General features: G+C 38.1%; 1 protein-coding gene across 1 annotated transcript in view; it reads right to left on the bottom strand.

Moving 5' to 3' along the window:
- Nucleotides 1-215: 215 nt before the first annotated feature.
- The window catches only part of LOC110163939 (potassium voltage-gated channel subfamily H member 7), a 167,697-nt gene continuing 153,232 nt past the window's right edge, over nt 216-14,680 (bottom strand). Inside the window, exons 15-17 of the mRNA XM_055151197.1 lie at nt 12,806-13,024; nt 2,072-2,252; nt 216-461 (exon numbers count right to left, since the gene is read on the bottom strand). Coding sequence (XP_055007172.1) covers nt 216-461; nt 2,072-2,252; nt 12,806-13,024 — 646 coding nt within the window. The remainder of the gene's footprint in view (nt 462-2,071; nt 2,253-12,805; nt 13,025-14,680) is intronic.

The raw sequence follows: 14,680 nt of genomic DNA, 5'->3' as shown, positions 1-14,680 counted from the left end.
CTCTACTGTTACAATATGTAACCGACTCTAATATACTGAAAACTGCAGTACTTATTATTATTCCATCACTGCAGTAAACAGTATGATATTCACATGCATGAGTATTAAAAAAAAAAACTTACTTCTAATTTACCAAGCAAAAGAACCATACAAATGTCTGTGCCAGCATGCCGATTCAGAGTCTATGCTTAGTAACGTCGCCCGTGTTTGAGTCGCTATGGGCCAGGGCTGTCCGAGTCTGGTCCGTGGGGGTGCGGGGGGGCGTCGGTGTGGGGCGCTGATGAGGAGGAGGAGGAGGGGAGGATGAAGGCGGGGCGCGTGTGGGGCATAGGGTGCAGCTGCTGTGATTCCGGTTGTTCGGTAAAGTCCTGTCCCAGCAGCGCGGTAAGGCTGTCCTCTGACGCTGTGGCCAAACTCGAGTCTTTGGGTTCTTCTGATGGTTCCACTTTGTGAGACGGGCCCTGAGACGAGACAGAGAGAGAGGTTTAGTCCACAGAAATGGACATGTTATGGCCACTGTCACACCTTAATGATTGAGCCAGCGTATGCCGGCGTAGGAAAAATTATATAGGTAAGTTTTGTATAAGTTATGAGCATGCTGAAGCACGCTGGCATACGTCGATATATATAAAGTTGTCAAAAACATTTTCAGCATGTTTAAAATTTCTCAGTGTATGTCAGCGTTTATACGTCCTGCATACGTGGGCCATAAATTGTATGTAAGCACTGTTGGGCAAGTTACTTCAAAACTGTAATGAGAGAAACTGAACTGAACCAGGATTAAACCAGGACTAAACCAGGACTAAACCAAAGATAAACCAGGACTAAGCCAGGACTAAGCCAGGATTATACCAGAGCTGAATCCGAACTGAATCAGGACTAAACCAGAACTAAACCAGAACTGACCCAGGTCTAAACCAGGTCTAAACAAGGACTAAACCAGGTCTAAACCAGGTCTAAATCAGGACTAAACCAGGACCAAACCAGGACTAATCTTGGACTAGAACTTGGAATCTAGAACCGCCCCTGAGAGAACCCCGAGCCCGTGGAACAAGGTCTCTGCAAGGCGCGATCATGCGTCGGCTCCGATTTGCCACGTGGAGCATGGAGTTCTGCGCCGGTCTGCCGATATCACGGTGATTTTAGCGAATTTGTATGAAGAAAAACCCACCACTTCAATCCAGGGTAAAAAAGCATTACAACGCGCATAACTGATATTTGTACCAAGTGAAATATTACAATTTTTTCCCCTGTAATACCTTACATTACTGCGTTACAGCAAAAAGCAACGCATTACAGTAATTAGTTACTTTTATAACTTGTTACTCCCAACACTGTAGGTAAGTTATGCGATCATTGACACATATAATTATAAATTACCCATAAGTCCAAATACGTTGAGATCATGTCTAGTGTACCCATAACTTATGAGTAATGTGCTTTGAACCTGTGTATAACTTATATCGAACTTATCTCCTACGCACATTGACATATATGCAGACGTGTTTGACATGTTCCAGACGACCACAGAACTTACTGAATGTGTTTCTAACTTATAGCTACCATATAATGGCGTGGGGAAAAAGTCATTTGCATTTTAAAAGAGCGTCATGTAGGCTATCTGCGGAGAACACCATATAGCCTAAATAAATAACCAATCAATTCATTGCGCCAGCTCAATGAGATGACTTTATTACTCACTCAGCATTATCCATACAATTTGTCCTCTGAAATAATGACATCCAGTCCACAAAACCACGCTATAAATCCCATTTGAATCATTCTTTGACAGTAAAAAGGCAAAAGTACCACAGTCACTAATTTGTAGTACGTGTCTCTCAGAAATTCTTGTATCATTCAGAACAAGGTATGTAACTTCTTAGACTTGAGTTTTGTGCTACTATTGTTAACTCTACAGAAGTGAGTGTCAAACTTGTCAAACTATGTGATTCTGGCTGGTCAGGTAAGAAGGTAAATACTTTAGATATTTTTTTAAACATTTGCTATGACACCAAATGTGAAGGTGAAGTACTGATGGTTAAACTGTCACTGATATAAAATGTGCTGGTACCTGTGCCCCCGTATGGCTGAACAAGTGGCTGGTGGACAGGGGGGCAGGCTGGAGCTTGGTGGCTGGTTTGTGGTACTCGGGGCTGGCGGTGACCGTGCTGTAGGCGGGGGGTCCTGGGGTGGGCTGTCTCTGGAGCAGCTGGAGGATGGTCTGGATGTCCGTCATCAGCTGAGTCTCCAAGCTGGACAACCAAACACAAGAAATACAAAGTTAGAAAGAGCTAGGAGGTGAGATGCGAGGTATAGTATTTATAGCTACACTGACTTTTTTTTTTATTATTTTGTTTATGCACCAAAATCAAATATGGTATAGCCTAGTTTAGTGATCAAGTTTAAGCAATTTTGTTGATGTAATCTTCTGAAACAAAAAATAAAACTTATTCTCAACTCAGTTAAACACATTTTCAATAATTGCAATAATTATTTTTATTTATTTTTTTCACCACAAAGCCACTGTTATGATCATGTTGACAGTAGCCACACTGCAAATTTGTCCTTTAAAAATTCTTCACTCCCCACTGTCACCAGCAGGTGGCATGGAAAATACATTTGAAATAAATATTCAATCAATAAAAAACACATAAAAAAGGAAATGCCACAGCCAGAAGTCCCACAAGATGCTTTAAATTTGAATAAAAATAAATAAATAAATAATAATGATAATAATAATAATAATAATAATAATAATAATAATAATAATAATAATAATAATAATATCTCTTGGATACATAAAAAAAAAAAATTAAATCCTTCATAGTTTTCTGGTAAATAAACTCTAGGACACATAAAAAGCAGTGTGCCCATAGACAATAAGTACATCTTTTTCCTGATCTGATTTTATATTATAATACATTTTCCAACTAACCAAATATTTAGTTCATACCCAAATTATTATTATTAGTTATAGTAATTTCCAACTAAAACTCGAGTATAGTAAAGTTAAAGTCAAGCCCAGTCAGTACACAAAATGACACTACCCCCAATGCCCACCAGATGGCGCCGTTCCTCCACGGGCTCTGCAGAGTCAGTGTGCAGAGAAGCAGCCCAAACACAGGTCCTTGGTGGAGTGATAATTGTCTTGGTGTGGGAGGTGTGAATTCTTGTCCTATTGTGGAAATGGCTGCCTCACGCTCGTGTGGTCAATCTAATTATGATCTCTTCTATATTTAGGGCTGTGCCAAAATGGGTTCTGCTGAATAACATTTAAGAGCTGTGTAATCCATTAGGAAACACAGGCCAGTTAGCTCGTCTCATCATGTGCTGGAGAATTACTGGCAACAAATCATATGGCACAAATGTATGGGGGACTGTATATATATATATATATATAGAGGCCTATTATTTCAAATGGGAGCTGGCAAATACTGTCTGGTAATTGCTATTCTGCAGTTTTCTGGGGGAAATAGATTTGCCAGTGACGTCACAGTTTAAAAAGTTAGTAATTTAGAGCTTCTACCATGTTATAACGTAGTTCCCTCATCAAAAACATGCCTGAAGAGGTCGCAAAAGATTGTTTTTACGGCCGCCTTGTCACGATCTGCATGTAGGTCTGCAATATACAGTTCTGATTACGTCTGATATGTGTGTTGTTTTCTCCTCCTGCACCCTGCTACAAACACAGACAGGCCCACCTATCTCATGAGAAATGCTGAAATGTTAAGACATGTTTTGTATCATTTCTAATCTTTTTGTAATTATTTATTGACTATTTTGTTCCAATATTGCTGGTTCAGAAAAGAACTGAAATGGGCTATGGCCAAATAAGCGACTTATGGATCCTTTTATTGCTGGTTCAATTACTGTTTTCATTGTTAAAACGTGAGGAATACCAATTGTTCAGAGACACGATCACTCAGTCAACAATAAAATATCCTCATTAATGTTCAATAATGATCAAATCCACATTTATTTTCTGATTTACAAATAATGTTTACTGACTTAGGTCGTGAAGGTTTATGACTTTTAAAATATGGGTCCCAAGAAAAAAAAGTTTGGGAAACTCTGTCACATGTCATCCATGCATGTTTGAGTAATTTAGTGATCTCTCCCGTACACTATTCGAACCCTCCTCACAGTGAGCAAAGCAATAATGTCCAACGCTCAGCCCCAAAAAAACAAGCTCCCAAAAAAACAACACTACAAATTTGCAAACCTGGAACAGTAAACAGTAGGGCTGGATATTATTAAGAAGTACATACCTCAATACATAGTCCACGATATGAAACGTATTTCGATGCAGTGCACTTTCGATTCGATACGATATATTTCAAATCGATTCGATGTGGTTCAATAAAAAGGCTGTAATAATGGCTGTGTTACTAAAAGTCTTTGTTAAACCAGTTCTCATGCAAAGTTCATATGACACACAAACATTTTAATCAACAAAACAGTCAAAATGTCAAATGTGTCGCATAAACAAGTTTTCTTCCTCTAAACAAGCAACAAAACTGTAGCTCTGTAACAAAATAATTGAGTAAAATACACACAAAAAAATAATCCTGGCGATATATCGATACAGCAGCCCACGATATCGATACTGTATCATCACTTTATGCGACACGATATATCAGTATTTCAGTATTTTTGCACACCTCGAGTTTGCAGTAGTTTCATTAGTGCAATTGTAATGTGGTAGTGCTCTGAAGGGGGAGTGATTAGGGCTGAGAACAGACGGAGGGGAAACTCAAGGCGTCAAAACCAAAAGTGACACTTATTAAACATTACTACATTGTTTTCTGCCAATACAGCATTTTCAAAACAATAAAAAGTAACATGGTGATCTAAAGACGTGTTAGCAGTTAAAACATAGAAGTGTGATAACCCCATTTTTAAAGTTGAAGGTTCAATTCCAGCTCCTTTCCTATGTATGAAATGGGTTCAGTCTCTTGGCAAATATTGGCAGCCACTTTTCTGTCAGTCTGCCCCAACACAAGTAATTTTGCACAAACTTGAAAAGCAATTTTGAGTGCTATATTAGACTGGCACATTAAAATAGTGTGATCCTGAATTTAACAAGCTATAATTAATCCTGATAATTATCAACATGTCCTGACAGTATCTCTCTGTAAATATCGCAAAGTCATACCTCAGAATCTCACTTTTACAATGCCCTGGCCTCATTTCAGTTTAGGTTTACTGTGTAACTTTCCAGGTTGAGGGGTTTGATCCCAGCATGTTATTTGTTTGCCTGGAATGTACCACAATCTTGCATTTATTCAATTACAAACATTTTAATTGTAATAATACATTAAAATACATACATTGCTAGTGTGAATGAGCTTGACTCTTCACAGATCGGACTTGTAACTTCACCTGCTTGTCTCCATGGAGAAACATGAAACATGTTTCATGAAATACTGTGGAACCTTCCAGGTGAAGCAATCCATGGGTTTCAGAGAGATGAAAGATTAGGACTGTTTCTTTGCTATTTAAAACTATTCAAAAGCAATATTCAAGTCCCCAAAATGTTTCATATTAATACTTTGCAGTGACGACATGCTGTTGGAGTGGCTGTCACTGACTTATTTCTTTGTCTGTAATGTTTCACAACATGGCATTAAACCTTTCTATCTTCATGGAGACTAGGGTTGGGCGGTATCCAAATTTTGATACCATTAAACCTTCTCAAGATTTTATCGGGGGTATGCGGTATTACTGACTTACCAAAATGTTTTAGTACTACTTTGGTAAGCTTCGAAGTCACACCACTATATGGTCTATGTTACGACCTGCAGATTTATAATCTCTGAAAAGTCTCACATGAACCATCTCCAACACGATGCACGCACAGAACAGACTCACCATCAGCAGCACATCCTCTGTAGCAGAAAGAACAGATATATTCCACTGAGTCGTGTCCTTCAGTCCGACAGAAGCTGAACCGCACCAGCACAGGAGTGAGCTGTTTTTATCAGCGCTTTATAATTTATGCAAATGAGCCATGTGGTTTAAAGTTTTGTTTCTGTAAAATGTAAACAATTTTGCGCCTGAAGCCAAAGTGCGGCCAAATTGCAGAAGTACTAGGACCAACTCGCTTGCGGTCAGACTTGCCATGTTGTCTTGGTCTACCTTTATGAGTATCACGTGACAACGGAACGAAACTAATCGAACGTCACCTCATCCACGCAGTTAAAAGAAACATTATAGACACTATTAATTTTAAATCGTGATAGCATTAAACTGAAAATACACAAATACCACGCCTTCATTTGTGCTGAGCAAACAAATTTAGGTATCAATAAATTATAATATTAAATTAGGTCCTTATGCGCTGTAGCCTAGATTTTTTTAATGACGTAATGAAACTCATATCGTTGCTACTTTTTGATACCGCGGGATACCGTAATACTGTATTACCGCCATCCCTAATGGAGACCAAACGGGACCAAGTTGCAGGTCAGATCTGTGGAGAGTAGGGCTGGGTATCATTAAGAAGTTGCCGATACGATACATACCTTGATACACAGGCCATGATACGATACATATCTCGATACAGTGCACTTTCGAATCGATACAGTTCAATAAAAAATAAAGGGTAAATCATGGCTGTGATACTAAAAGTCTTTGTTAAACCACTTCTTGTGCAAAATTCATATGAAACAAACATTTTAATCCTCAAAACAGTGTGAAAATGGCAAAGGTGTTGCATAAATGAGTTTCCTTTCACTCCACAAGCAACAAAACTGTAGCACTGTAACAAAATAATTTTGTAAAACACACGTAAAAATACTCTTGGTGATATATCGATACAGTAGCCCACGATATCAATACTGTATCATCACATTAAACAATACAATATATCGATAGTCCGATATTTTTACACACCCCTAGTGGAGAGATGACCCCGCTCACAGTCAGAATGCCTGTTTTCTATGTACTTTTGAGCTATAAATCCACCTGCAATTGAATAAATGTAAGGCAGAGCTGTTTAAAGTCACACTGTGGAACATTCCAGGCAGAGCAATGACATATCCACAGAAACAAGCAGGTGACGGACCCCAGCCAAAAAGTTACACAGTGCACCTTTAACACTATAATCATGTATGTTAAAGGAGCAGGGTCGCCTCTCCACAGATCTGGCCTGTAACTTGGCCTGGTTTGGTCTCCATGAAGATAGAAAGGTTTAATACCACACTGTGAATCATTCCAAACAAAGCAATAACATCTCCACGGAGAAAAGCGTTTGATGGACCCTCCACCAGAAAATTTACACAATGCACCTTTAACACAACCATTATTTATTTCATTATGGCCGCTCAAACACGTCTCCATCCACCCGCGTTCTGTAAAAAACAAGGTCACGCAAAGTGCACCGGATAAAACGTACAGCACCGTGTGAGCCAGTCCTGAATTTCTGTCGCGATGGAAGCTACCCTCTCTTTTTCTGTACCAACCCCGTCTAAAAATACCACCTGCTGTCCTGTGCACTGCTCCAGGTGCAACAAAACTGAAATACAGACACTCCGGTGGGTCCATCCAAGCTTTATAATCGGCTTAATTTTCGAATACAGCTTCTATGCAGTAATTCTGAGTTAATAAGACTTCGAAAATGACAGTAGCTTCCCACATTTGAGTCCAATAAGAGTCTGATGCCAGGTTGGTCCCATCCACCTACTCCTTCATAACTGCCAGCAAGAAAACTGCACCTCCAAAACCAAGTGGGATGTGACAACTTAACAAAAATGAAGGGCTAATTTAAAAGAGTGTGCATTAAAAAAGATACTGTATTTTTAACATAGGAGTAAATATACAGGGGAGGTTTTGGTGATCATATGGGTTGCTGCGCTCTGATTGGTCGCTCGGTGTCCTGGTTTGACATAGCCTAGTTTAATTAGGTGGCACGCTGACGATGTAACAGGAAGTCAGTTTTGGGGAAAAGGTGTTTCAAGAGTTGGTGAGAGGAAAAAAAATAACTAGCTGTATGTGGGGAAAGTACGTTCAATATAAAGCCAATTTGAGAATATATTTGGACAGGGAGTCGGAGAGTGATTTTTGATTATTTTTGGGGGGATTATTATGATTTGACCTGGAGTATTTCACTTTTTTCTCCAATTAATTACTTATTACCGTAAATTCCGGACTATAAGCCACCACTTTTTTCTCACACTTTGGACCCTGGGGCAAAACAAAACTTCAAATACATCGCAAAAATCGCAACACTGATACTTTTTGCAAAATTTGACACAGAAATTTCAGTTCAGTTAAAATTAAAAATGTAATTGATCACTTAATACTGGTGAAACTGTGACATACTACTACTACTACTACTACTACTACTACTACTACTACTACTACTACTACTACTACTGCTACTACTACAAGTACTACTACTACTACAACAAGTACTACTACTACAACAAGTACTATTACTACTACTACAACTACAAGTACTACTACTACTACTAATACTACAACTACTACAAGTACTACTACTACTACTAATACTAATACTACAACTACTACAAGTACTACTACTACTACAACAAGCACTACTACTACAACAAGTACTATTAGTACTACTACAACTACAAGTACTACTACTACTACTAATACTAATACTACAACTACTACAAGTACTACTACTACTAATACTAATACTACAACTACTACAAGTACTACTACTACTACTATTACTACAAGTACTACTACTACTACTACTACTACTACAAATACTACTACAAATACTACTACTACTACTACAACTACTACAAGAACTACTACTACGACTACAAGTACTACTACAACTACTACAACTACAACAACTACTACTACAACAACAGCTACTACTACAACTACTACTACTACAGCAACTACAACTACAACAACTACTACAACTAATAATAATAACAACTAACACAAGAACTAAATAAGGAAAATCATATCTAAAATTTAACTTTTTACACAACATTTTTCAAAAAACAAAACAAAACAAAATCTTTCTGTCTCTGTCAACCTTGGTAATATTTTTAGTTTCTTAAAGGTGCACTGTGTAACTTTTCTGTTTTTTCTCCATGGAGATGTTATTGCTTTGTCTGGAATGTTGTTAGACCAAGTTACAGGTCAGATCTGTGGAGAGGCAACCCCGCTCACAGTCAGAACACCTGTTTTTCTAAGTATTTTTGAGCTATAAAACCACTTGTAATTTAATAAATATAAAGTGGAGAAGCAATGACACATCTGTCAAAACAAGCAGGTGACGGACCCGAAACCAAAAAGTTACATAGTGCACCTTTAAGATAATAAAAAAGCATGGTGTCATAAAAAATGGGGGACCTGTTTGGCTCTCTTATTAAAAAATGTAAACATAGCAATTGTTTGTGTAATTAAAATTTTTACTAACATGATCAACATTTAAATCCTTCGTTTTCCCCTTAAATCCACGCGTACGTTACTCCCGTTTGTGTTCAAGGTGTTTCCCTGCGTGAAAAGTGCCCAGGCAGCAGTATGGAATCACTGCGACCTCTGACCTTGTGTGCCAGCATCACTGCATCATGAGTCAGTCCAGAAATAGAGCTGTGTTTATAAGGTTAGCATGAGGACAGCCGTGACTTATGAGGGTTTGGTCGGGTCCCAGCGCCCTTCACTATCAGTGCACTTACAGGTACATCACAGAACACGAGGAACAGAGGTGATTTCTGTTCATGTGTTACGCACCAGGTAAAATGTTTGGTTTCTTATGGGAGATTTTGGCTGGTTCAGACTATATATACATGGATAATCAGTCACACTCCACATAAATACACAGGCAAGGTGCGGAAACTAAAACTGAACTGCTGAATCTCTGGTTTCTCTGCTGGAAGACCTTAAATGGCCCACACTGTGCTATTTTCTGATGTTGTTTCTTCATCACAAACAGACCTGGAGTTGTGTTTTGTTTGATTCACACATGTTTAACACACAAACCCTGCATATTTAGATCGAGTTCTTCTCTCAAACGAAAAACTGCTCGACTATGTTTTTAAACTCCTTACTTCTTCATTTGAATCACTTGGATCATTCTGAGCTTTGGAGACTAATAATAAAAGATTACTCAAGCATATGTGAATGAAACAAAACATAAACTTCAGGTATATTTTTGAGAAGGAAACAATATTATAACATGGCTTACAGCTCACAAGAGACAATTTTGTGTAATATAGAACCTTTAAACATGCTGAAGAAACTAGTATAATAAGCTACTTTTTATAGTGCTTACAAAATTAAAAATTCTATCTCTAATTTGATACTAAGAGAACAGAAATACAATTAAAAAGCCCAAAACTGTCTTAATTTTGACAAGAGGTTGTAATTTAGTTTTAGTATTCCTCTTTTGACTCCAATAATTTTAATTTTAGTCCAATTTTTTAGTCAAATAATTCTCGTTTTTATTGTGCTTTACAGCATACAAAATGAAAAACCAACTCTAGTTTGAATCTAAGGGAAGAAATGATGATAATGATTAAAAAGTCAAAAGACTGAGTCCTCATTTTGACAAGAGGTTTTAATTTCGTTTTTTGATTACAGGGAGTTTTAGCTTTAGTCAAGATTTAGTCAAATTAGTCCAAAAAAAGTCTAATTTTAATAGTGATTGCTTAACTCAAAAGAAAAATATATTTGACATCCAGTTTGTTTATGAGCCCTGAGACTGAAAAAGTTAAACTTTGATCTCCACTTGTTTAGAATTGATTTTATTATTTTAAAAAATCTGGTCTCTTAGCCACTGAAAATACACTTTTAATAGTTCTTTTACATAATTTTATTCATATTTTCAGTCATTATGATTACTATGATTCATTTTGGTTGATGAAATTAACACTGGATTAAACATTGCTTTTCTCCTTTAAATGAGAAACCTGCGTGAGGAGGAATAATTGAAAAGCCTCATCTCAGCAAAGTCCTGCCCTGTATCCTGCGTGTATTCTTGTACTTTGTGTTGTATGTGTTCCTGCATAGGACATACCACAGCATGTATTGGTGTACACATCCTGATTGAGGTGCTCTTGTACTTTGTGTTTTATGTGTTCCTGTAAAACACATACAGCAGCATGTACTGGTGTACGACAAACCAAATGGCCTGAATCAGGAATACGGAATTAAACAAAATGGCAAATATATTTCTGATGTAATTTACTTGCCTGATGATAACATACTGTATGATTGATGGAATTGGGTAATAGCTTATTCCTCTTCTGTCTGATGAGCTACTTTTACAAAACAAAAATGCCAGAGAGCTACTCATTTTAGAGGTCGGAAGAAACTGAGTAAATGGTGAGCCTTAGACGGGAACAGTTAGATGCCTATAAAGCATAAACCATTATCCATGTATTACTGCACAGATGTAGGCATTAAAAACTTTTGCATTTACAATGATAATAAGCATTTAATAATCAGTCAATTCAATAATAAATAATTCAGAAATACCTTGGCGAGCTACTTGGAAGGGGGTGGAGAGCTACTGGTTGGAGACCCCCAACTTATGTTATATGACGTCCAGGGTACATTGTGCTATATATTGTGTGTGTGGACATCTCCTTTGGTTCTCTTTTATATTGGCCAAACAATCAGTGGGCAGAAGGTCAGTATATATGGGAGTGGCCCACAGAGAGAACCATGACCTGACAAAGATCCACCGTTTGAAACATTGTTATTCATTAAATGCAGTTTGGGAGCAAGTGTGTAGGTTTAAGCTATGTTCAGACTGCAGCCTGAAGTGACCCAAATCAGATTTATTCGCCCCTATGCGACCTGTATCTTACAGTCAGAACGACACAGACCCGATTTTTTCAGATGTGAACCAGGCCATTTGGATACATGCTCCTAAAACTGATACATATCTGATCTTTTGACATGTGACTTCAGTCTGAACGGCCAGGTCGCATTCATCCCACCTACACGTCAGGCTCAGAGTCTAGTCAGTGGAGGAAAAGCGAGGTTAGCGAGTTAATTAATATTTGGGGCGATTGCCAAAGAAATGGCCGAGCGCAGCTACAGGCGGTCCTGGCTCCAATGTCAACGAAAAATAAAGAGCCTGTGAGTCAAATGTAAGGAGGCTAAAGACTCAAACAAACGAAGCAGTCGTGGACGTGTAACCTGTCCATTTTACAAAGAACTGGACCATATTTTGAGAGACAAGCCCGGTGTTTAGACTACTTCTGTAAACACTGAGCATGCTCGCTGCGTGTGACATTGTCGTGTTCTCCAATGCGCGTGTGGGACACTTTTGGGACATTTAAAGTTCACACTGGAGATCACATAAATGTTAAATTTTTAATTTGAAATGTAAATTACCTCACAAAAAAGACAGATTTCACAAAAAGATCTGAATTGAGGATTAAGCCCTGTAGTCTGAACCGAGTCTTTGTCTCACTTTCTATGTTTTTGTATTTGTATTTATTTATTTATTAAATGGACAATGCATATTAAAAGACAAGATAACGCAAGAGACAAACATGCACTTGTTAATATGCAGGATTGTAGTCAAAGCTAATTTCCATTGTTACTCCCCTTGGATCAAGGTCAACCACAAGAGCCACACAATTCATAAAACATGAACAAAGGTACAACACCCGCTCCCACATGAATCTCTCACTCATTCACTATAAAACACACTCATACAACATTGGTTTTCATTTCTGTATAGCACATATCCTGTATCCGTGTATTGGTGTAGCATGTACTGACTGAGATGTTCTTGTACTTTGCGTTGTATGTATTCCTGTACAGCACAAATACATACATGTACTGGTGTAGCACGTACCGATTGAGATGCTCTTGCAGCTGTCCCAGGCGCTGCTCCACCTCCCCGTAGGTGATTTCACTGGCCGAGCTCTCGTCCTCTCCTCTCAGCTCCGAGAACTGTGCTGACTCATGCAGGTAGTCTGTGGGCTTCTTACAGCTCCATTTATCACTGCACGTATCTAGGGAAGAGCCAAAGCAAACACGCGCCGTCCACATGTGGGCCAAAACAACGTCATCACTAAACAAAAACGCACCCCGGAAATAGAAGCTAATTAATCTCTACAGGAGGGTGGTGTGGGGCCATTTATCAAGGGCCCCGAACGCCGCACAATCGTTAGGCAATGTTTTCCAGCGACAAACTGTACTGGTGTTATCTTCGCCGGGCAGATGCGAGCATTCACGTCGTTGTCAAGCAAACGGTATTGTTGTGTGTGAGATGGGAGTTTGGTGATTCCAGATGGTTGGCTTGTAAAGATAAGGCCAGAGGGTTAAACTGGACCTGTTATGTAAGATCTACTTTTCAGTGTTCACTCAATGTTGTATTTTGATTCTTACATGTTTGAGTAGGGATGTAACAATGTCTAAATCTCTCTATGATATTATCACGATATGCATCTCACAGTACGATATTTACTGTAATATTTTGGCTAATAGAATTGTAGATATGACACTTTTTTGCTTTTAAAATACTTTGACAAGATTTGGTGTGAATTATTTCCGTCATAATGCCAAGAATTCAAGTAAAACCCATATTTCTTCATGTTGTCTGCACTGAAATGAATCATGGGATATGTAGTTCCTAGGGGTGTAACGATATCCAAGTCTCATGATACGATATCGTCACGGTATGAACCTCACGGTACGATATTTATTGCGATATTCTGGGAAAGCTCACGATATGGTGGGGAGGCTCACGATTAGGGATGTAACAATATCCAAATCGCTTGGTACGATATTTTCACGACATACATCTCATGGTACAATATTTATTGCGATACAAAAATCTTAATATGCTACTTTTTCCTTTTAAAATGCCTTGACAAGACTTAATCCAAAGAACTAAGACATAAAAGTGTTTAGAATTGTTCTTTCTTCTTGCAGTCTGCGCTGAAATGGAGCAAAGGATCATGGTCTATGCAGTTCCCTCTGAAAATTGTAATTCGATATATTGTGATGGTCTACGATATTATTGTGAGAACGCTGACGATACGATATCACGATATTTCGGTTATTGTTACATCCCTAATTCGTATTGTCCTGCTTTATTGTGTCTTCAGAAAATTTCACTTTTCATCTACCCCCTATCTCCAGCCTCTTCTGTGTATTTACTTTAGATTTTTTTTTTAATTCAAGACTCCTGCATTGTTAGGAATAGTTTTGTATTGTATTTCTATTTTCTGATCTATGTTATAATGTTGTTTCCTCATGAAAACATACCCGGAATTGTGTTTTATTTAATTCACACAGGTTTAACACACACATTCTGCTGATTTATTACACTCCATACACCTTCACTAAAATCATTTGGATTATTTCAGTCCTTGAATTGCTAATTTCAATTAAAGGAAATTAGATGTTAACTTGAAAACTACCAGCTCATGACATCACAAGCTGGAACAGGACATTTTGAGCTTTGGAGATGTGCACAGACTAATAATAAAGTGTTATGCAAACATGTGTGAATGAAAAAAACACAACTCCAGGTCTGTTTTTTATGAGGTAAAAACATTATAGCATCAATTTTGCGTCATATAAGACTTTAATGTAACCCAAACATCTGAGTATTCACTAATGGCATGATGTGAAAATGAGAAAAGTATTGATTTTAAGCCTGACAATCAAAGGTGGACAGATGTTTGTAAATGGGCGGCTTATGAGAAATGGGGTCAAAGCA

The sequence above is a fragment of the Boleophthalmus pectinirostris genome, unplaced genomic scaffold (assembly GCF_026225935.1).
Source record: "Boleophthalmus pectinirostris isolate CB_2022bp ecotype Guang Dong unplaced genomic scaffold, ASM2622593v1 HiC_scaffold_1, whole genome shotgun sequence".
Classification (NCBI taxonomy): Eukaryota; Metazoa; Chordata; class Actinopteri; order Gobiiformes; family Gobiidae; genus Boleophthalmus; species Boleophthalmus pectinirostris.
The sequence above is the reverse complement of the archived record's forward strand: the minus strand, read 5'-3'. Positions and strand labels throughout refer to the sequence as shown.